Consider the following 18703-nt stretch of genomic DNA (forward strand, 5'->3'; position numbering starts at 1 on the left):
TCCTTTGAAACACTGGATGATTCACAGGGTTTTTCGAGATGACGTTGACGTTGAAAGGCTCAAACATGCCCATGAGGAAGGAGTGGCACGTGACCGTGTAGCTGCAACGCCACTGCCCAAAATGCTAAGGGAACCTGTCATACCCTAGAGGCAGTCACAACGAAATCATATTTCCCATCTTCCACAGATCTTTCTCAAATCATCCCAAGACAAACCAAAATTCATCAGAATGGGGTCTGCCAGTGTGCATTCAACTAGAGTTTTGCGTTCTGCTGCTCGTGAGAACATCAAGACGCCGCAAGAGCCAGTCTTACCAGATCTGATTAACACGGTCAAAGCGGGTCAACCATTCCAGAAAGCTACGAGCATCCAGGAAGATGCACTCTTGCCACCAACACCAATGAAGCGCAAAGCCCATGAAATCACGGAAGAAGATGTCTCGTATCAAGCTGAGAAGGAGAAGAAAGTAAAGAAACCAAAAGCCACAGGTGAGGAAAAACGGCTTCGCAGGTTCAGACCTAAGCCACCTCAGTCTTTCCATGAGATCTACGACCGGGCTCTTTCTCAGCGCTTTTACGTGCTTAATCGCGCCAGAGGAGGAACCCAGGATTGCCCTGAGGAAGATGTTGAGATGACCGGATCCACGGGAAATATCTACACGGTTCATGTTGGAAAACAGCCGCGATGTACGTGCCCTCACCATGAGAAGGGCCATCAGTGCAAGCACATCCTCTACGTAAGTACCACACCTGACTCTTCGATCGCGTTATTGACAAAAATTAGGTCATGAAGCAAGTTCTGAACGCGCCTTTTGATCTCGTCTATCAACTTGCGCTTCTGAGCACCGAACTTCAAGCAATCTTTGCCTCAGCACCTCCCATTTCTGCACCCGGACAAGGAGAGTCCGACAAGCGCAAGCCCATCGATGGCGATTGTCCCATCTGCTACTGTGAGCTTGATGAGAAGAACCAAGAGTCTATTGTTTGGTGCGCTGCCGCCTGTGGTCAGAACATTCACGAGGAGTGTTTCAGAATGTGGGCGCAGACGAAGCCCAGTGGGAACGTGACTTGTCCCATGTGTCGCAGTGTCTGGAAGGGCGACGAGAAGCTTGTTGCACGCGTCCAGAAGGATAAAGGTGCCGTGGAGGAGGGGTATGTCAATGTTGCGGACCAGCTTGGCATCAGTCGTGACAGAGGTATATCAACTTACGTGCCTGAGTACTGTTCTGATACTAACTGTGGTTTAGATGAGTCGACCTATTCGCGATGGTATGGAATCCACCAGAGACGTCGAGACCCAAATTGGGAGGGTAACAGTTCTTATTATGGAGAGTGGTGAAGACCGTAGTCGTGCGGTACAGATGCGAAGTGAACAGTTCTTTCGCTCTAACATGCGGCAGGATCAATGTCGCGTTCATGTTTCCTTGATCGAAAAGTATGATGGCAGGTGTTTTGCTCTTTATTTGTAAGGCGTTTGCGGCAGTAAGGGTACCCAGATTTGTTGCAGTTACTGTAGTTGATGGCAGTCTGGCGATAGAGGATTTCTATGGTGACGGAACCTCTCAATACGGTATGTGTTGTATTGCAAATCGAGGTCACATGTAATCCTACTCTTCTAGAGGATCTGTAAATCGAGTGGATCTGGTCGATGTATGACATGTTCGAGCACAAAATGAATGCGGATAATGCCTTGGTGAAAGTGTTCAAGGATATGTTATTCCAGGAGATGCCTTTCCTGTCTCAAGTCATGTAAATCTCCGCCGTGTAATCTTACCAAAAGCAAAGTCCGCAATATAAGCTCCTCATATTGGTAGTCGAGGCACCGAAAGGTCACCGGCGGTGGAGTTCGGCGGTTTCGGTGGGCCCCCCGAAATGTCCCCACAAACCGCCGAGGCACCGACCTACGCCGCCGTCGCATGATAATGGACTGATTAAAGAATTGACATCCGCTGTTGATATCATGAACCAAACTCACTCATTCTTTCGCTTCTAGTTGACTGACATATTCCAAAGTCATGATGTCGAAACTACCAGCCACCACTCGAACTCTTGTTGCACCAAAGAAGTGTCTTCCAGCAGAGTACACGGTCATAGAGCAACCTATACCAAAAATCACCAAGCCAAATAAGCTTCTTCTCCGTATGAAAGCTGTTGCCATCAACACTGGTGAAACACAGTTTGCATCTGGACAGTTTGACTTGCTCTACAAGGCCTCGTAAGTCGGCAACCACTCTTCATTCATACTACAAACTCACATAAATATAGGAACTTCCCGATCCCATTTGGAATCGAAGGCTCTGGCGTAGTTGTAGAGATTGGTCCTGCAGTTACAGAGTTCAAAGTTGGAGATGCAGTCTACGGCATGGAGTTCGAGAAACCTCATCTCTCTAGACCCCCTGCAGCTTGGGCCTCGACATATGCCGTGACAGAACCACAGTTCCTTCATAAGAAGCCAGATCATGTATCTTTTGAAGAAGCTGCTGCTGTCCCAGCTCTGGCAATAACTGCGTACCAGAGTATCAAGCGTGGACTGCAGCTTCAAGGAAGAGATAGTCTAGCAGGACAGACTGTTTACATACCCGCTGCTCTCAGTGCATCTGGCAATACAGCTATCCAGATTGCGCGGAACTATTTTGGTGCTGAGAAGATCATTTCTACTGTATCGACGCCAAAGATGGGCTTGGTCGAAGAATATCTTCCTGGAATGGTCACTCAACTGTACGACTATAAAACCCAAGACATCGTCAAGCTCATCGGCCGCGGCACCGTCGACTTTGCAATAAGCACCCAATTCTCCACCCTCAACGAAAGCATCTCTATCCTCAAATCCGACGGTATTCTAATGAGCATCGCCAGCATCCCCAAGAGTGAAGTCATGGTAGAAATGCTCGGTCCGAAGTTCCCCGCATGGCTTGGCTGGGTTCTTGATCTCTTGCAGTACTGGTACTCGTGGAAGCTGCGTGGTACAAAGATTCAGTATGAGTTTATATCGGGGCATCCAGGACATCGGGGCGACATGGAGGTTGTGGCGGATATGGTTGCCAAGGGGATGGTCAAGGCTGTTCATACGGCGGTGGATTTGGATGATTTGGAGGAGGTGAGGAGGGGGTGTGAGAGGACTTACAAGAGTAAGGGAGGGATTGGAAAGTTTGTGGTTCGTCCTTAGGGGGGGGGGGGAGATATCAGGTTTTGTGGTCTGAGGAGGAGTGCGGGAAGACTGAACAGGTATAACTTTAGCGTCTTGATTCTGTGTGGTATTTCGTCTCTAGTTTATCTCTAGTTCAATATCATGCCAAATACTGCTCTCGAAAAGTTTGTTATTGACTCTTTCATGCAACTAGTCAAAGTGGAATCCGTAACTTCGGAATCGTGGGATTAAAATCCGAACAGAACCATACAAAAGAGATGGAAGGATGCAGAAAGGGAAGAAATCCTTTCCCAGAGTATAAAATAAAATACCCTCCCCACCAAAAAAAAAAAAAAAAAAAAAAAAAAAAACTTCCAAAGAAACGTTTTCTAGGCACGATCTCAGTCGAGCATGTTTGCTCACATAAATCCATTCACAGGCTCCTCGCCAGTGGAGGAACAATTCCTTCTCGTAAGTCAACTGGCTCCAGTAACCACCCGTTTTCTCGTAGGTGAAGTGTGCATGACCGCTGGATAAGAAGACGGAAGATAGGATCGGACTCCACCATCTGAATGTCCGTGACTTAAATATCCTTGCACAACATGTCAGAATCATCCCAGTAGTCTCTCGCCAATGTATACTTCAAAATAAACCCGGAACCCCCTTATGAACTCATTGTGGGAAGCTATGTTGATTGTGAAGGAAATGACGATAAAAATTACAACCGCGATAATTTCTTCTTCATTCGGTGTCCGCCACGGCTCCTCCTCTTCAGGCTGTGCGGGATCGACGATTACTTGTACTGGCTCTGGCATAGGCTCGTGAGACAGTAGAGCTGATTTTCTGGGTGATGGAGAGTTCTTTCTGCTAGAGGCCTTTGATGAGCCTGGAGTGGTCTTTCGACTTGAGGATGCTGGCTTTTTCTTCCTCGACATGGTGATGTATGAGTCGAGTTATGTGCAGAGGAGGGTTCGAGATGGCGACGGTGATGAGTGACGGAACAGATATGGTGGGAAGAAACAGGACCCTAAGGTACTTATACCTTGAAAATCTCCAAGGGTCGAAGAGTTAATCTATTCATGGTCGTGAAGAGCGACAAAGCTTGATCTTGAGCACGAGAGGGAAAAATTAATCTTGTGAATTGTCGAGTGACAAAAATACGTAGGTGATTTCATGGTAAACCTAGCGGGTCCTTTAACTGAACAATATTTGCCTCCTAACTCTAGTTCTCATCTTTGGCTTCCCGAGGGGCATGGCAGATTACGCGATATATCTACGAAAGCTTATAGCAGATAAGGCCGAATCAGATCTTGGTTTAAAGTTGACGAAGGAGAGGGTAACGTTAAAACGAGCGAATGAGATAATCTGAGATATTGGGAAGAGTTTCAATAACCAATCAGAATCTTTGCTTCTTCTAAATAAGGAAGCTTCCTCGGGTAGTGTCCGTGTTGACTTGGCCTCTGAGGTGGGCGTCCGAAGACTCAAGACTTTACATCAGCGCGACAAGATAAACTGTTGAGAGAGTACCTAAGCCAAATTTATCATCAAGTGCTAACCTCTAGAAATTTTAAACGTATCTCAGCCTTTTTATTACTTAGAACTTTGGTCCAAAGTTTACCAAGTTCATGTTTAGTTTACACAGGCTTGTCATTCTTAAGTTGTCTTATTAGCAGTGGAGGTCAGGTCTTCTGTCCCCTACCTTAAGGTATCATCAAGACCTCAAGTTTATTCGGAAAGATCACATGAGCATGCTGCCTTTCCAATGTGAAAGTGACTCCTTCCACTCTTCACTAAACACTTGACTACTAAGGTAGTATACTTCTCGGCTTTTACATTCTTCATCTCCATAACACGCATTTGATAGCATCATTCTTTACTCAGGCAAAAGACACACCACAGGCACTATGCGTCAAATCAGATATGCCACAACGATACCCCAGATCTACAATACAACCGTCATCATTGGAGCTTGTAGAGTGATTACTCGCAATGATGAAGAGAGCGAAGACAGTGGCTTCGATATGGATCAATGTTGCTGGAATGACGCCCGCATGGACATGAAACGTGTCGCCCAACTCGGTCATCGTCAAACATGGCTCAGTGCTAAGAGGGCTGAGGGATTTATCCAAACCTATCCAAGCGAGATGATAGGCAGAATACTTCTGTATATCCGCGAGGCTTGCGAAGAAGCAAAGCAGACACCTTTGCCCACCGAGATCCTCATTATCCTCTACGGCTTCGGAAACCCTGCAATCGGCTGTCATATGGATTGCACCAAAGACTTCCTTGACCCTGATGCAATACTCACTCCTTCCATGATTCTTAACGAATTGCCGCCAGACGGACATGCAACTTTGGCCATGCGCATGTTTGCTCCCCGCCCCTGGGTAGAAAGCTACAGGTTGCACAGACACGAGCTTGATAAAATTAAGATTGCTTATCCAAATGTCTACAAACAAGCCGCCGCGGATGGAACATTGGCGAAGCAGACTTTTACCGAAGAAGGCGTCTTGGATTACCGGCGTTCCAAGATCCACGAAATCAAATTCAAATACCGTCACTACGAGCTTGCGCTCTGGCTTCGACAAGGCCCCAAAGACACAGATGGTGCCACAATAATCGGCGACAGAATGTTACAATTCATGGACCCATATCCCCAGGAGACAGGGCTGCAGCAAATGAGCCGGGAAGCCTTGTTGGCAACGGTGGTGAACTTTCGGCTGGCAATGGCGGTCTTGACGGATAACATGGTTGCCCACTTCAAGCTCAAACGTCCTCTGGACCAGACTTGCCTTGAGTGGGATATGCCTCGGTGGCTCGAACGCCAGTCTAACCTCACACGCTCGAACGAATTTTACAACCTGTTCAAGACAGAGGAGGATATCGAGACCGAGGCTGGATTGTTGTGGAGTGGGTACACACGATTCCGCCTTTATCTACGTGCAGCTCACTATGAGACATACGTAGCTGAAGAGATTATAAATACGCCAAGAGACATCTCAAACGTCTTAGTTGATATCGAACGTGTTTTTGATTACATATTGGACAGGGTCGAGAAATCGGCCAGTGTCTGCAAGAAGACTGTTGACGAAGCGAAACAGGAGTACGGAGATGAAGTACTGAGCCGAAGTATGCCTCGAGAACGTTTCGAGAGCTTGCAAAATATGATTCAACAGCTGTACGACGTGGTCTATGATGGATATGCAGTGGTCGAACCCGAGGGTAACTCGCGGTAGTGATGGGTGAGGCCGAGAATCAGAGCAGAGATAAGGTAGTTATAAAAAAGAATGCTAATTTCCAAGGCTTCCTTTCACCAACAGCAAAACCATTATACAGGTCTAGTCTAAATATCCACTGATCTGTGTAACCAGGAAGGAGGGCAAATGTGCAACTCGTGACACTTACTACTGCAGCACTGCCTCGAGGCAAAGGGCCCCCAAAGGAAGAACACGGCTGTGATGAAAGCCTGGAGGATACGGAAAGAGAAATTCCACCGGTAGCTCAATCGACAGTATGGAGTAGTGTAGACCTACTGTCATCATACACATATAATCTATTGGGTCCCGAGGTCTAGGTATTTATTACATCCGTTACACCCCGATTTCGTCTATCGTTTTTGTCCCTTGCAACACTTCTCCGCCAGATCCCTTCCAATGTCGACCGAAGTAATCGTCACCATCGTCTACTCCACTCTTGGCTTGGTCGTTTCATGTGTTGGATTGTTCTTTGCGTATAAGTTGTATCAGTCCAAGAAGTGGCCTCGTGTGAGGAAGGCTTTTAGATGGAAGAATCCATTCTCCTGAAGTCTCTTTGAGTTGTGTCGTTGCAGATTGGTCATGGTCCATTTGAATGGGGTTGATTCCTCTGAGAGCTAATCATAGTGGACAGTTGCATCAGGTTGGTTGTTGAACGGATGGATTTTGTCCATTGAACCAAGTGAGAGAGCCGTATCTGGTGAGGGGCAGTGGCTTGGGGACACCAGTTGTGTCGTATGCACCGCGGCCCATGTTGAAGCACTGAAAAGCAGCGCATTGTCAAATTCTATCACAATTTTGTTCAAAATATTATGACACACGCTCAGCATGTTCCAGGACTGGAGAATGGGTTGGTTCAAGACAGCGTTGACTTGTTGCGGGTGGTAGTTGGAGGACATCACCACTCGTCAATGTCCTCTCTGTATCTGTGTGGGACAGTGCACTGGAGGACAAACAAGTCAGGCTCAACACATGGAAAGGCAATGAGATATGAATGCGAACCTCGCGGGAATAGAAAATTTCCTTGGAATCATGAAAAGCATTGCGGCTGTTTCAATATCGCTTTGGGGAATGGGTCTTCTTTGCAGTGCTAGGTAGGCGAACCAGGCACTTAGACAAGACACAATCAGTCCAGGAATTGTGCTGACAAGGGTAATTATAGCATCCGTTGATAACTGAACCATATTGAAAGGATTTGATTGAACTGAAAGGATATCAAAAGCTGCTTTGGATGAAAGCTTGGTGTTTGTAGTTGCTGTCATGTCATCACAAACTTGGCTTTAACAACCTTTTATGTCTTGCGAGATGATGGTGTCAGGTGTCAGGGAAGCGAATTTGACCCCTGACACTTGCCTCATCGTGGTGTGTGGCAAGCTGCCCGCTCAGTGACCCTTAGCTTATACAACATGAACCACTTCATGCACTTCACCACCCCGATGAGGCAAGTCCCAGGGGTACGATTCGCTCCCAGCCGTGCCGAGGGAGAAGGGATAAGGCAGAACGTGCTGTAATTGATCCCCGGGCTTAGCACGGATAGCCTTGGTGCTTCTGGGTCGGTCCAAGCCAGGGTATATAACAGTCGGGTGCTCAAAGCCAATCGCTTAGCTACTATAAGCAAAAATACTGGTTGGCTGTCACTGAACGTCACTAGGGCCTTATAAGCATTATGGTTACTAAGGAGATAGTGGGTGTTTTCCCTCTGGCTCCACTTCATTATGCCCCGGGTGGTCCACTCCATCAATCCAATTACTATGTACTTGCCTCGGCGGATGGTGATGATGATGGGGGAGGCAATTGGCGGAGCACAAGACAAACTGCGGCTGAGTCGAAAATACAAGTAGCGTCAAGCGGGTCTCTTGCACATTTGGGTCGAGCTGGAGTATCATTGATCCATCGATTATAATAGGAAACACCACTAATACTCCAAGCCATCTTCGGTGCATGTTGATGGAAGGACTGCCTGTCATACAGACAGAGTAAACACGTCTGGTATCGTAGTCCAGAGCGAGGATTGCCTTATACTGCGATGAGCGCTTGGGATGCCGTTGACGGGAATCCAAGCTTGGACTATTTTAGATCCCGTCTTGAACGTGGGGAGGCCTCATCTCCACTGTTAGTTACATATACTTCAGCTTTAGCTCTAAGACTTGGTGATATAGATGAACGACCTAGAAGAGTAGAGGAATTGACATGATATTGACAAAATACATCCAATTGTGTATTCCATGCAAGCACTAATTTTAATATATATACACTTATGAATCCAACATAGACTGATCCCAGAAGCCCGACAACTTATATCCATCTTGTCACGCTGCAACTGGGTTCGGGCGTAGTAAGTTGTTTTGCCTATCGAATCGTGGTGGTAGCAGAGTCTCAGCCTGTCTTTGCTTTCGTCCACTAATGTTGTGATGGGTCGACGGGGGTAGCTGGGGTAGATTTTCGCTTGGCAATAAGACTTCGGGTGCAAATTGATGCGTGTATGGCAACTCGAGACTGGATTTACGCGGGATTAACAGAGATCTGACAGAAGTGAACATGAAAGCCATACCTCAGCGGAGTTGCACTGATTTGGGCAATGATGAACTCGATGGTAGCGGTCTCAATGTCGTTTCGATTTACATGCCGACGACGCAACACCGCGTATGCGAACCAAGCACTTAGACATGATATCAGGAGTCCTGGGATCGTACTAATGATGGTTACAATTGCGTCTGTGGAGAGTTGGACCATAGTGATGAGATGGATAGGTATGAATAGCTTGCAACTGGGTCCAATTCTTGAGAAACTTACAGTGCCTTCTCCGGCGAACATATTATATAAATTTGTTGTATAGTAGCTGACAGGGAACCTCCAGGCTCAGCCTCGGAGGGCAGTTTCTGGTGTACACCAAGTCGAATTCAGCAATTTGAGACCTGGGGCTCTCAGCTGACGCATGGCCAATCGCTGAGCTTAATTATTACCTGTCAATGACAGGTTGGAAACATGCAGAAGCTGTTCACTTAAGCCGCGCCAAAGGCAAGGGAGTTACATACGTAGGTAGTTATCTTAGTAAGGTACTAAACTACTGGGTACTGCATCTGAGGGGAGTGTTACGTATTGCAGCGTGAAGAGAAGAAATTGTCACGGTTTTCGACGATTTCTTAGAATCGGACTAAAGTATCAAAAAGAGAGCCGATGCATCACCACCACTACCTATAGGATTACTTAAATACAGTAGTTGCGAGATAGTGCGCAGCTCCCGTGCTCCCGAGTTTAGTGATCCTGTATAAATTCCCAAGGCCTAGCGCGAAGATTGGCGTGGGCCATTAACGCGTCCAACGTCACCATCTAAGCGCGTCATGTCGCGCAGCCAACTCGAGCCCCACAGTCTCAGTCCCGTCTCAGTTCCCGTAAAGAGGTTGATCTATCTCACCTCATCATCTATTTACCAGCCCAACATCTATTGTAACATTACCCTAATTGTTTCGATTCTCGTTTAAACACCCAACAACTTCTCTCCGCTTTATAACCAAAATGGCCCACAAGCGCAAGCGATCCGTCTCTGAGCTCTGCGCCTCTCCCTCATCAGTCTCATCCCTCGACTCTCCTCCTCGACTTCACAACTCCATCACCAACCCTTTCGCGATCATGGCATCGACGCCAATTCATCTTCACAGTCGAACCATGAAACGATTTCGCGATAATCGACCTTCGGAAGAGACAATTCATCGTAAGTTCTGCTCTAAATAGCCGTGCACTGTATATATGCTAATTGAGTTTAGAACGTACTCTCAACATGCTTTACTCTGCGCAGAGCCAGCATCAACACACTGAGCTTCCATCTGAGAACATTCAATCACCACCTGAACCTAGTCGACCCGAATCAAACCAACAATCTCTTCATCGATTTTGGAGCATCTCGTCAGCGCCTTCAGCTTCGATCACCAATCTGGGCCGAACACAGCTTGCCCCTTCTAACTGCGACGACTGCGGTGCTGGTCTCAACAGTGGCGATGGCGGAATGGATATCGATGGTCTCGATAACGAAGATCATTCGTGCGGTGCCTGTGGAAAGCATGTTTGCTTCAGCTGTTCTGTGAGCAACCTTGGCGAACAGAGAAGATGCCTGCAATGCGCCGGTCGAAGCGATCGACCTACACGCGCGGCATGGAATGGAGTCACTACATCAATGTTTTGATTGGATATTGTATGGAATTGGGCAACGGGAAAGGATCAGCGACACATTTTGGGTTATTACAACGGCGTTCAACTGGGGTAGCATACAGGGGGGATACCGTTTGCACCATTGCTTCGAATAGCATCATCGGCAGGTTTTGTGCAACACATTTACATAGGTAGTTAGCATCACACGTTTTCGTGTAACATTTAACGACAGATACATGTCAAAATCACATAATCAACCAACTCAAAGTCAAAGCACGTAACAAAGTGAAATCTTATTAAAAATGACTATGACAAATCCAGTCTATAAAGCAAACGCAACCACACAAAAGAATCTAACCATCTAACCACGTCGGCGAGTGGTAGGGCTCTTCTTGGGAGTAGCAGTGGTAGAGGAAGAAGGAGTCAGAGTAGCAGGCTTGGCCGCAATGGGAGCAGCTGGTTGCTTGCCCTTGGCCTTCTCGGAGGGAGCGTTCCAGTAGAAGATCATCTGGAGAGCAAGGATGGCGTTGAGGACGAAGCCAGAGACGAATCCGTAAAGAATGAGCTTGTCGTCGACCTCCTGGAGGGTTGTGAAGATTCGGGACAAAGATCCGGCAAGGTAGTTGAAGACCTGAATTATCATTAGTAATTGTATAATCGAAGAGGATCAAGAAACGGGATTGACTTACAGCGAAAGCGCTGAGCTGACCAGTACCACCCTGCTGGAAGATGGTGAGGATCTGAGGCAGCTTGCTGGCAACGCTCAGAACACCAGCACCAGCTTGGAGGTAGCTCAAGGTCTGCGCATCCACAACATTCTCAGCAAACAGTGTAGCAACAGTTCCAGCAAGCGCAGCAACAAAGACAGCAGCCAGACTAGCACGGCCACTGTAGTTCAGAACAAGCACCGAGATGATAACATTCTGTCCCACGATCAAGGCAGTCTCGCCATAGGTGCTGAAAGGAAAGCCATTTCGGAAGTTGTAGGCGAGCGAGATGATGTACGACGCGGTCTCGAGAAGGTATGAGAGGAACGATACACCCTCGGCGGACTTGGAGTTGAGGAGCTTCAGGATCTGGGGGACCTTGACGATGGACGAAGCGGCGATGATACCGATGCCGAGAGCCTTGGAGACAGCAAACTTGATGCAATCGGCATCCTCAATATTGACGTCGAGAAGTAGAGATTTGTAGCACGTCTCGCCGATGATGGAAACGCCCAAGTCGCGAATCGGCGCGGGGAGGTTATGCGTGATGGGAGTGATGGCGGATTTGAGGGCTTCCATGGTGGTCTGATTTGTTAGAGACCAAGAATAACGTAAAAAGGTGTAGAAGAGAAGCTGATCAAAGCTCAGCGATTATACAAAGAAGTATTTCGGAAGGAGTGTGAAAGAAGTGGACAAAGACGTCACAAAGCTTGGGATTGCTTGTCTCAGCTTTACTAGACTTTCAGAAGAAGAGGCCAACAGTACGTGATGAAATTAATTGGAGATGACCGTTGCCTTATTGGAGCTAGTGGAGTCAACCCTGGTTCTGCCCTACGGCGACAGGTCAAAGTGGTCTACCCTAGAGAACCCTCCTCAACGGCGTCTGCTCCGGCTTTTCGGAACAGATTTGCTTTGTTGGGCTATCAATTAAAAATGGTCCCCTGTCCTCGAGTAAACAATGACATCAGTGCCCGGTTGTTTCACAAGATGCTTGCTCATTTTCACGTTGTACCATCCCGTTCACAAAAGTATCCGAATAAACTGATCTATCAGCCTCAAATGACGCCAAGGGAACATGTAAGAATCTTCGAGATTATTCAGTCCATGTCAAATAATCTCACAGATCTTAGTGGGGGTGTTCAGTTCAGCACACCATTTCTGCGACACAGCAAGCAAAAAGTACAGTCAGCTCAGCCTCAAGAGGGAACCAACCAGGTTTGAAAACAGCTATTTTCGTGTTATGGGCTTAGATTACCTGACACAGCCGTAGACCGTTGCGAAAATGAAAGTGAAGGAATCCACTTCTTAGACTTGGACTTTTGTACTGCCCGACCTAAGGTAGATTCTTCCTCGTGGGAGGGATCACCCGGGGGCCTACAACAGTGATGCACGTGTCAGGCCACGAGGGGCCGGCAGTGAAGGCTGCTGTGATGTGATATGATGTCTGTTTGCGTTATGACATGTTGTTGTGTTTGTTTCTCGGAAGTACGCTGTTATTGTAGATTCCGATGGGGGACGGGATAGTTATAAACACCGCAAAGACGATTAACAAGACAAGGCGGTGTAACAAAGAGATTGAAGAATCAAAAAGGATACAGAAGATCAACATGGTGAATAGGTAGTAGCTCCGGAAAATACAAGAGTCAGCTGCTTATTGTGCTATACTGTACAGAGTATCTGCTAGAGCAACCTTTTGTCAGCCACCCGCAGTCTCCCAGGCACATCCATGTCCCCCATGTAAAAGACCAGTCAAATCATGGAACCAACTCTTTTCCTCTCTCTCTCACAAGCAGCAGCAGTAGCAAGCGTCTTTTTTCTGTCTTCTGTTCTTGTCTCTTTGTGCCTTGTTTACCGTTGCCTTGTTCTTGTGCTCGTGCTCTTTTCCCCTTCCCCTTGAATAAATAAGAAGATCCTCGTCTTTCTGCCCACTTCTTCGCCAAGTCTACCCCGGTCAACTCTGCCTGGCATTGCCTTGCCTTGCCTTGCCTTACCTTTTGGCTCAGGTAGTTTAGGTTGTCATTGTCATTTCATTCATCAGCTGGGCTCCATTTCATATAAGGTATTGGATCCCAACCCAAACCTGACGGGACTTGATCGGGTCTGTGCTACTGTGCACTTTTGCGACTTTTATCGCCGTCTTTACTTTTTTATTTCCCTCCGTTGCTCTGAAGAGTCTTGTCGAATGCACCATCGTCCTCGTTTACGGCATCATTACAACTTGTCCATCTTGGATATCGATATCGACCCGCTGACCGCCATCCACGTTTCCCCGCGATCTGCCCTGGATGTGAGCGCGCCTTCATCGTGACCTTTTTTTCTCGACAACCTCTCTTATCACCTTCATCTTTTACCTTACTATTCGCCTTTTGCTATTCAGCTATGGCGGCCCCTCCAAAGACAGAAGCCCCGCCGGGCGCAACTTCATCAACCCCGCCGCCTCCGGCTATTGAGTATTCGTATATGTATGAGAAGGATAAAAGTCCTTCGAAGCTATTAGATGCTCTATTAAGAGCTATTAGTCGTCATATTGTATGCACGCACCCTCTCTTTAACCACTTGGTTCCAAAATTGTCAATATTCTAAAGATCGCATACTAACCACCTTACGTCATAATAGATACTCGAGATAGGCGATAAAACCGTTTGTCACCTTACCCCGGAAAAGCTGGCCGCCTTCTACAAGGCTGTTGGAGGCGATTATGACTGTAAGTTTCATAGTGGCTTTGTGCGACATATACCTAACATTAAAAGCTTTATTTGAAATGCCACACGAGTCCATCTCATACATCTGGCAAGTTACTGGATGTCAACACACACTACAACCAACCGACGATGATTTCGCACCACCTTCAATACCTGCCCTCACCGCTCGAGGCTTCTCACGATGGGAATCTCTCGAGATCCTCCTCGGTCCCGAGGAACACGTTCCTTTCTTACAGTTCGCTGTCAAGAACTGGCAGCTAAAACATCCCGAGACCGGCCAAGACTTTCCAGCCGAACTACCTCCAACTGTATTCCCAACGCAAGCCGACGCCGAGGTGGATCGATGGCATAAGTCGTGCGCCGAGAAGTTACGAAAAGAAGCAAACGCTCGAGAGAGGGAGGCATACAGAGAAGCACGAGAACCAACTGGGCCGGGTGAACCTCCGGAAGGACCAGAGCCCAAGTTCGCCTACTCCCACGTGAGAGGAAGTGCTTTTCCTGGAACCCGAGCCAGGCCTGAACGACCGTTGTACAATCATGTGCCGGGCAGACATGCAGGAGGGCGACCAACCAGACCTTCACCTGAGAGGTACAACAGCCGCTCTGATGAACATGCCCGAAGACGAAGCTTCTCCGATTATAACCAGCAACCTTCGCCAGACGTACCACCACATGCACCGCATGCGCCCCCGGGGTCTTATCTCGACCCTCATGCGAAGCGGCCCGCACCGCCTCGTCGACACAGTCAGCCCAGGCACTACTCTTCAGACTCAAGTGATGATGAGCCGGTTCCTCCTCGCGCAAAGAGAAGACCTGAAGCAAGCCCGCCTTCGCCGACGTCTCGTCGATATTCACCAACGAATGATCGCCCGCCTCCTGTTGCTAGCAACCCGCCCCCAACATTCCGGCCTCATCGCGCTGATGGGAGAGCTTCAGACGATTCCACCCGCCGAAGATCAACACACAGCCCCAGCCTGCGAGAGAAGCTGACTGAAAAGGTCTCAAACATTCTCCCCAACGGACTCAGCAGCAACCCAGATCGTACCAGAAACCCACCTAGAGCCCCATCCTACAACACCGACTCGTCCCGCGGACGCCGAAGCCGAGACCGACTTCCCCCATCTCGACTCAGCAGAAGCTACTCCGACATATCAGGAGCTTCCTCAGAAGCAGAGTCCAGCGACGAAGATTTCAAGCGATCAAGACGAATGCGCGAAGAGCGAGATAGAGAAAGGGAACGAGACCGCGAGCGAGAACGAATTCGCGACAGGGGTCGGCAGCGGGAACTCGACCGGGAAAGAGAAGAAGAAAGACGTGATCGGTACCTGCGCCGACCAGACATGGAGAGACGGACTAGCAGCCATGCGGATGCCGAGCGAAGACGCGACTATCCCGGATGGGATCCGCGATCCGAGAGGAAAAGATGGGAGAAGCGCATGCCGCCTGATGAGCGGGGGACCAGTCCCCTTGGGGTTTCTGGGAGACGGTATGCTGAGCCGGCGTACCCTTAATCTGGGTTATGGATTTAATACCGAGATTGGTATGCATGTCAAGTGTTGAGCACTGAGAGCGATATTGAACATTTTGGGTTTCCATATGGATCTATCTTGGATATAACGAGATATAGGGTTTGCGGAATATGGCGTCTGGATAGACTGAGGGAGATAATGACTGTGAATACATATACTCCAAGGAGCAACAAGCATTTATTTTTACCAAGTTTGGCATTTTATCTGACAGAGCAAGGTCCTTATACAACTTCAACTGTAGCTTTGTTTCTCGTTACCATTACTAAAACAGCTCTGACAACAAAACAGCCTCCTCCACTGAGCAACCCCACGATTACGCCATGGCTCCATTAAAGTGCCGCGATCACGGTAGCTAAGCCGGTCCAGAGCGGGCTTCTCCCGGGGTTATAAGCTACAAGGGTTCCTCAGAGTCTGGCCCCTCATCAAGCTCAACCAAAATCCCAAAACCCCTCTCACTAGGCGAGCCAACGAGAAATGTCGAATTGCCATCAGGGGTCTCGTAGCAGGCCAAGATTCCTTTTTCAACAAAATGAATGCCGTTGTTCACGGGTAACGGGCCGAGAGATGGAGCCTCACCTTTACAGCTTTATAACAGTGCTCGAGAGACATAGAATTGTAGGGTGTAAGCTGGTATTATGATCTACGTTCAACAGTCAGGTCTGTTGAGCTACAGCATCATATGGTTCCATTCCCATCTGCATCCTTTCCCCCGTCGTAGATGATCATCGCCAGGTTCTAGTGGATCTCGGTAGACGCGGTTTAGGACGGTATTCCATGGTAATTCAACAGTCTAGAAAGCCTCCCGAAAGCCGAGACTACCGGGGCATATATCCCCAAGAGTTGAGAGCTGTAGCATGGATGTTCTGTATGTACGTATGTAATTGCTTGTGTTTAGGACCGGAGACTGACCGAGGTCGGCCGTGGGGGCATGAGTGAGGCGTAGCCGTAGAGCTCACCAACAAGAGCTGGTCCATTCATAATGTTAGAGTTTTGAGCTCTTTCGATTTAGTCTATGGTGTTGTACATAGCGACTGTACATATCTTGTCTTGGTTTAGTGCCTCATGCTGCTGCAGCTCACTCACAGCTAATCTGCTGTCCCTCTCTCGATTGACTTTGACCAATTCACTCACTTCTTTCATCTCACATTCTCTATTTTCATTCCTTTTATCATTATCTTTGTCACAATGAAGCCCGGTACATCTCTCCGTCTTAGGGCCCTTCGACAGGTTACACCCAGTAACCGTTTGTCTCTCCCCGCTTCGGCGAGATGGCAGCATTCCCGGGCCATGTCAACAGTTGTTGACTTCCATCCTCGACCTTCGCAGCCGCCCCCTCCTCCGGCTGGAGCTAATGAAGCGATTGAGAACCAGAGGGCTGAGAAGAGGAAGCAGATTCTGAGGGAAGCTGTCACGGCGACTCAGGTTCGACATGACTGGACCAAGGAGGAGATTGCGGCCATTTACTACCAGCCTGCCCTTGAGCTGGCATACCAAGCTGTAAGTTCATCTCTACTCATTCTATCGTGATTGTGACTGCTGTTGCCGTTCAATGTTTACCTCAATTGATGGACATATCTCACAGAGCGACACCATGACTAACACAAACTCTTAGAGCACCGTACACCGTCGATGGCACAATCCCGCCGAAGTGCAACTCTGCACTCTGATGAACATCAAGACAGGCGGCTGCACTGAAGACTGCTCTTACTGCGCCCAATCCACCCGTTACCAGGAAGGCACAAAGGTTCCCGCCAAGAGAGTCGAGAGCGTCGAGAGCGTACTAGCAGCTGCGCGAACAGCCAAAGAGAAGGGAAGTACCCGATTCTGCATGGGCGCCGCATGGAGAGATATGCGCGGTCGCAAGAACAGTTTGAAGAACATCAAGGCTATGGTTGAGGGTGTCAAGGGTATGGGTATGGAGGTCTGCGTGACGCTGGGCATGATCGATGCAGAACAGGCAAAGGAGCTCAAGGCCGCGGGCCTCACGGCGTACAACCACAACGTCGACACTAGTCGCGAGTTCTACCCGTCTGTCATCACGACACGCAGCTACGACGAGCGATTACAGACGCTGAGCCACGTGCGCGACGCTGGTATCAAGGTGTGCTCAGGTGGAATTCTCGGTCTCGGTGAGACCAGTGAAGATCGCGTTGGTCTTCTTCACACCGTGTCGACACTCCCAAGTCACCCGGAGAGCTTCCCCGTCAACGCACTGGTCCCCATCAAGGGCACGCCGCTGGGCGATCGACCCATGGTTGAGTTCACGAGCATGTTGCGAACTATCGCCACGGCGCGAATCATCATGCCCTCAACCATCATCCGCATCGCGGCGGGCCGCAAGACCATGTCGGAGGAGAAGCAGGCCTTGTGCTTCATGGCGGGTGCGAATGCTATCTTTACAGGCGAGAAGATGCTCACGACGGAGTGCAATGGTTGGGATGAGGACGCCGCCATGTTTGGACGATGGGGTCTTGAGCCCATGAAGAGCTTTGACAAGTCTCCCCAGCCTGCGCCTGAGGTTCGAGTTCTGTAACAGTCAGAATTGCTTAAATTGAGTGCAAGTTTCAGCACACCATCCCCCATGTAATGCAAAACTCCATGCTATCGAAGTTTATCATGACCGGCCCGCACCGGCTTCGTTCCGGTCGTGAGAATGACAAAAACGAACAGGCAAGGTTCAGTGGTAACCGAGGGAGCGGATAAAATGCGATATCACATCACGTTAGCAGAGGCGCATGAGATGGAGATAGCGAGGATAATCAAGAGATGTAGTGGAGCTAAAAGGATCGTTCTCTGCGCGTGACTCGCGGATTTCTGGGTTTGTTGGGCCAATCTCGTGACGACCAACCACGAGAACAGTGGTTTAGTTAGTGGTGATGATCAGATTTACGTGAGGTTTTGAGTTTAAGTATTCGTAAAAGAAGTCATTTTCATTTGGGTCTGCAAGATGTGCAATTGTATATGGTCAGCTGGTAGGGTGTATAAAAGTGCATCGAGTGAGAGCTGCTGCACTTTGTGTGACAAACCCTCATTGTATCAGGTAGATACAAAGATATATATCCCTCAAATCGTAAACATGATGGATAAATACTAGATTTCTGATGACGTTTCTGTCTAATGCCTGCAACATCATTCGTCCAAGCGTTGAAACGAACAGGTTACACGCAGTTCACGGACAAGGGAATCAATGGCCAACAAATGACCAAGTGGCAGACTAGAATACTGCAAGTATGCATAGG

At 48.5% G+C, this 18703-nt stretch overlaps 8 protein-coding genes across 8 annotated transcripts; 5 read left to right on the forward strand and 3 right to left on the reverse strand.

Annotated features, from left to right (window-relative positions):
* Positions 1 to 160: 160 nt before the first annotated feature.
* Positions 161 to 3197, forward strand: FOBCDRAFT_313467 (uncharacterized protein). Its single transcript, XM_031180691.3, has 5 exons — positions 161 to 736; positions 784 to 1195; positions 1247 to 1309; positions 2013 to 2214; positions 2265 to 3197. Exons 1-5 carry the CDS (start codon positions 230 to 232, stop codon positions 3163 to 3165), a joined length of 2085 nt encoding a protein of 694 aa, XP_031041459.3. The 5' UTR covers positions 161 to 229; the 3' UTR covers positions 3166 to 3197.
* Positions 3198 to 3737: 540 nt separating this feature from the next.
* Positions 3738 to 4252, reverse strand: FOBCDRAFT_255018 (uncharacterized protein; the record flags this gene model as incomplete). The annotated part of the gene is made up of 1 exon (XM_031180694.3): positions 3738 to 4252. Exon 1 carries the CDS (start codon positions 4059 to 4061, stop codon positions 3738 to 3740), a length of 324 nt encoding a protein of 107 aa, XP_031041462.2. The 5' UTR covers positions 4062 to 4252.
* A 778-nt stretch (positions 4253 to 5030) lies between these two features.
* FOBCDRAFT_194369 (uncharacterized protein) lies at positions 5031 to 6362 on the forward strand (the record flags this gene model as incomplete). The annotated part of the gene is made up of 1 exon (XM_054702673.1): positions 5031 to 6362. One exon carries the CDS (start codon positions 5031 to 5033, stop codon positions 6360 to 6362), a length of 1332 nt encoding a protein of 443 aa, XP_054558648.1.
* A 2212-nt stretch (positions 6363 to 8574) lies between these two features.
* FOBCDRAFT_210181 (uncharacterized protein) lies at positions 8575 to 9152 on the reverse strand. Its single transcript, XM_059609306.1, has 2 exons — positions 8932 to 9152; positions 8575 to 8876 (listed from the first exon to the last, which is right to left on the reverse strand). The coding sequence occupies exons 1-2, from the start codon at positions 9111 to 9113 to the stop codon at positions 8690 to 8692; spliced, it is 369 nt and encodes a 122-aa protein (XP_059466545.1). The 5' UTR covers positions 9114 to 9152; the 3' UTR covers positions 8575 to 8689.
* Positions 9153 to 9761: 609 nt separating this feature from the next.
* Positions 9762 to 10798, forward strand: FOBCDRAFT_255019 (uncharacterized protein). Its single transcript, XM_031180697.3, has 2 exons — positions 9762 to 10092; positions 10145 to 10798. The coding sequence occupies exons 1-2, from the start codon at positions 9897 to 9899 to the stop codon at positions 10558 to 10560; spliced, it is 612 nt and encodes a 203-aa protein (XP_031041465.2). The 5' UTR covers positions 9762 to 9896; the 3' UTR covers positions 10561 to 10798.
* A 2-nt stretch (positions 10799 to 10800) lies between these two features.
* On the reverse strand, positions 10801 to 12023 carry FOBCDRAFT_172729 (PQ loop repeat-domain-containing protein). The gene is made up of 2 exons (XM_031180698.3): positions 11216 to 12023; positions 10801 to 11157 (listed from the first exon to the last, which is right to left on the reverse strand). Exons 1-2 carry the CDS (start codon positions 11810 to 11812, stop codon positions 10888 to 10890), a joined length of 867 nt encoding a protein of 288 aa, XP_031041466.1. The 5' UTR covers positions 11813 to 12023; the 3' UTR covers positions 10801 to 10887.
* A 1352-nt stretch (positions 12024 to 13375) lies between these two features.
* Positions 13376 to 15654, forward strand: FOBCDRAFT_561 (uncharacterized protein). The gene is made up of 3 exons (XM_059612239.1): positions 13376 to 13762; positions 13850 to 13937; positions 13984 to 15654. Exons 1-3 carry the CDS (start codon positions 13613 to 13615, stop codon positions 15444 to 15446), a joined length of 1701 nt encoding a protein of 566 aa, XP_059463771.1. The 5' UTR covers positions 13376 to 13612; the 3' UTR covers positions 15447 to 15654.
* Positions 15655 to 16347: 693 nt separating this feature from the next.
* FOBCDRAFT_151076 (uncharacterized protein) lies at positions 16348 to 18397 on the forward strand. The gene is made up of 2 exons (XM_031180706.3): positions 16348 to 16961; positions 17077 to 18397. The coding sequence occupies exons 1-2, from the start codon at positions 16650 to 16652 to the stop codon at positions 17995 to 17997; spliced, it is 1233 nt and encodes a 410-aa protein (XP_031041474.1). The 5' UTR covers positions 16348 to 16649; the 3' UTR covers positions 17998 to 18397.
* The last annotated feature ends 306 nt before the right edge of the window (positions 18398 to 18703 follow it).

The sequence above is a fragment of the Fusarium oxysporum genome, chromosome I (assembly GCF_013085055.1).
Source record: "Fusarium oxysporum Fo47 chromosome I, complete sequence".
Taxonomy (NCBI): Eukaryota; Fungi; Ascomycota; class Sordariomycetes; order Hypocreales; family Nectriaceae; genus Fusarium; species Fusarium oxysporum.

Bases quoted from the DNA above. Each gene is read 5' to 3' on its own strand.
- FOBCDRAFT_151076 (XM_031180706.3), top strand. From the start codon at position 16,650: ATGAAGCCCGGTACATCTCTCCGTCTTAGGGCCCTTCGACAGGTTACA. The intron at 16,962-17,076 runs GTAAGTTCATCT...ACAAACTCTTAG, and splicing joins TTGAGCTGGCATACCAAGCT to AGCACCGTACACCGTCGATG.
- FOBCDRAFT_313467 (XM_031180691.3), top strand. From the start codon at position 230: ATGGGGTCTGCCAGTGTGCATTCAACTAGAGTTTTGCGTTCTGCTGCT. The intron at 1,310-2,012 runs GTAACAGTTCTT...CATATTCCAAAG, and splicing joins TCGAGACCCAAATTGGGAGG to TCATGATGTCGAAACTACCA. The intron at 2,215-2,264 runs GTAAGTCGGCAA...ACATAAATATAG, and splicing joins GACTTGCTCTACAAGGCCTC to GAACTTCCCGATCCCATTTG.
- FOBCDRAFT_255019 (XM_031180697.3), top strand. From the start codon at position 9,897: ATGGCCCACAAGCGCAAGCGATCCGTCTCTGAGCTCTGCGCCTCTCCC. The intron at 10,093-10,144 runs GTAAGTTCTGCT...AATTGAGTTTAG, and splicing joins TTCGGAAGAGACAATTCATC to AACGTACTCTCAACATGCTT.
- FOBCDRAFT_210181 (XM_059609306.1), bottom strand. From the start codon at position 9,113: ATGGTCCAACTCTCCACAGACGCAATTGTAACCATCATTAGTACGATC. The intron at 8,877-8,931 runs GTATGGCTTTCA...GCGTAAATCCAG, and splicing joins ATCAGTGCAACTCCGCTGAG to TCTCGAGTTGCCATACACGC.
- FOBCDRAFT_561 (XM_059612239.1), top strand. From the start codon at position 13,613: ATGGCGGCCCCTCCAAAGACAGAAGCCCCGCCGGGCGCAACTTCATCA. The intron at 13,763-13,849 runs GTATGCACGCAC...ACGTCATAATAG, and splicing joins GAGCTATTAGTCGTCATATT to ATACTCGAGATAGGCGATAA. The intron at 13,938-13,983 runs GTAAGTTTCATA...TAACATTAAAAG, and splicing joins TGTTGGAGGCGATTATGACT to CTTTATTTGAAATGCCACAC.
- FOBCDRAFT_172729 (XM_031180698.3), bottom strand. From the start codon at position 11,812: ATGGAAGCCCTCAAATCCGCCATCACTCCCATCACGCATAACCTCCCC. The intron at 11,158-11,215 runs GTAAGTCAATCC...ATGATAATTCAG, and splicing joins GTCAGCTCAGCGCTTTCGCT to GTCTTCAACTACCTTGCCGG.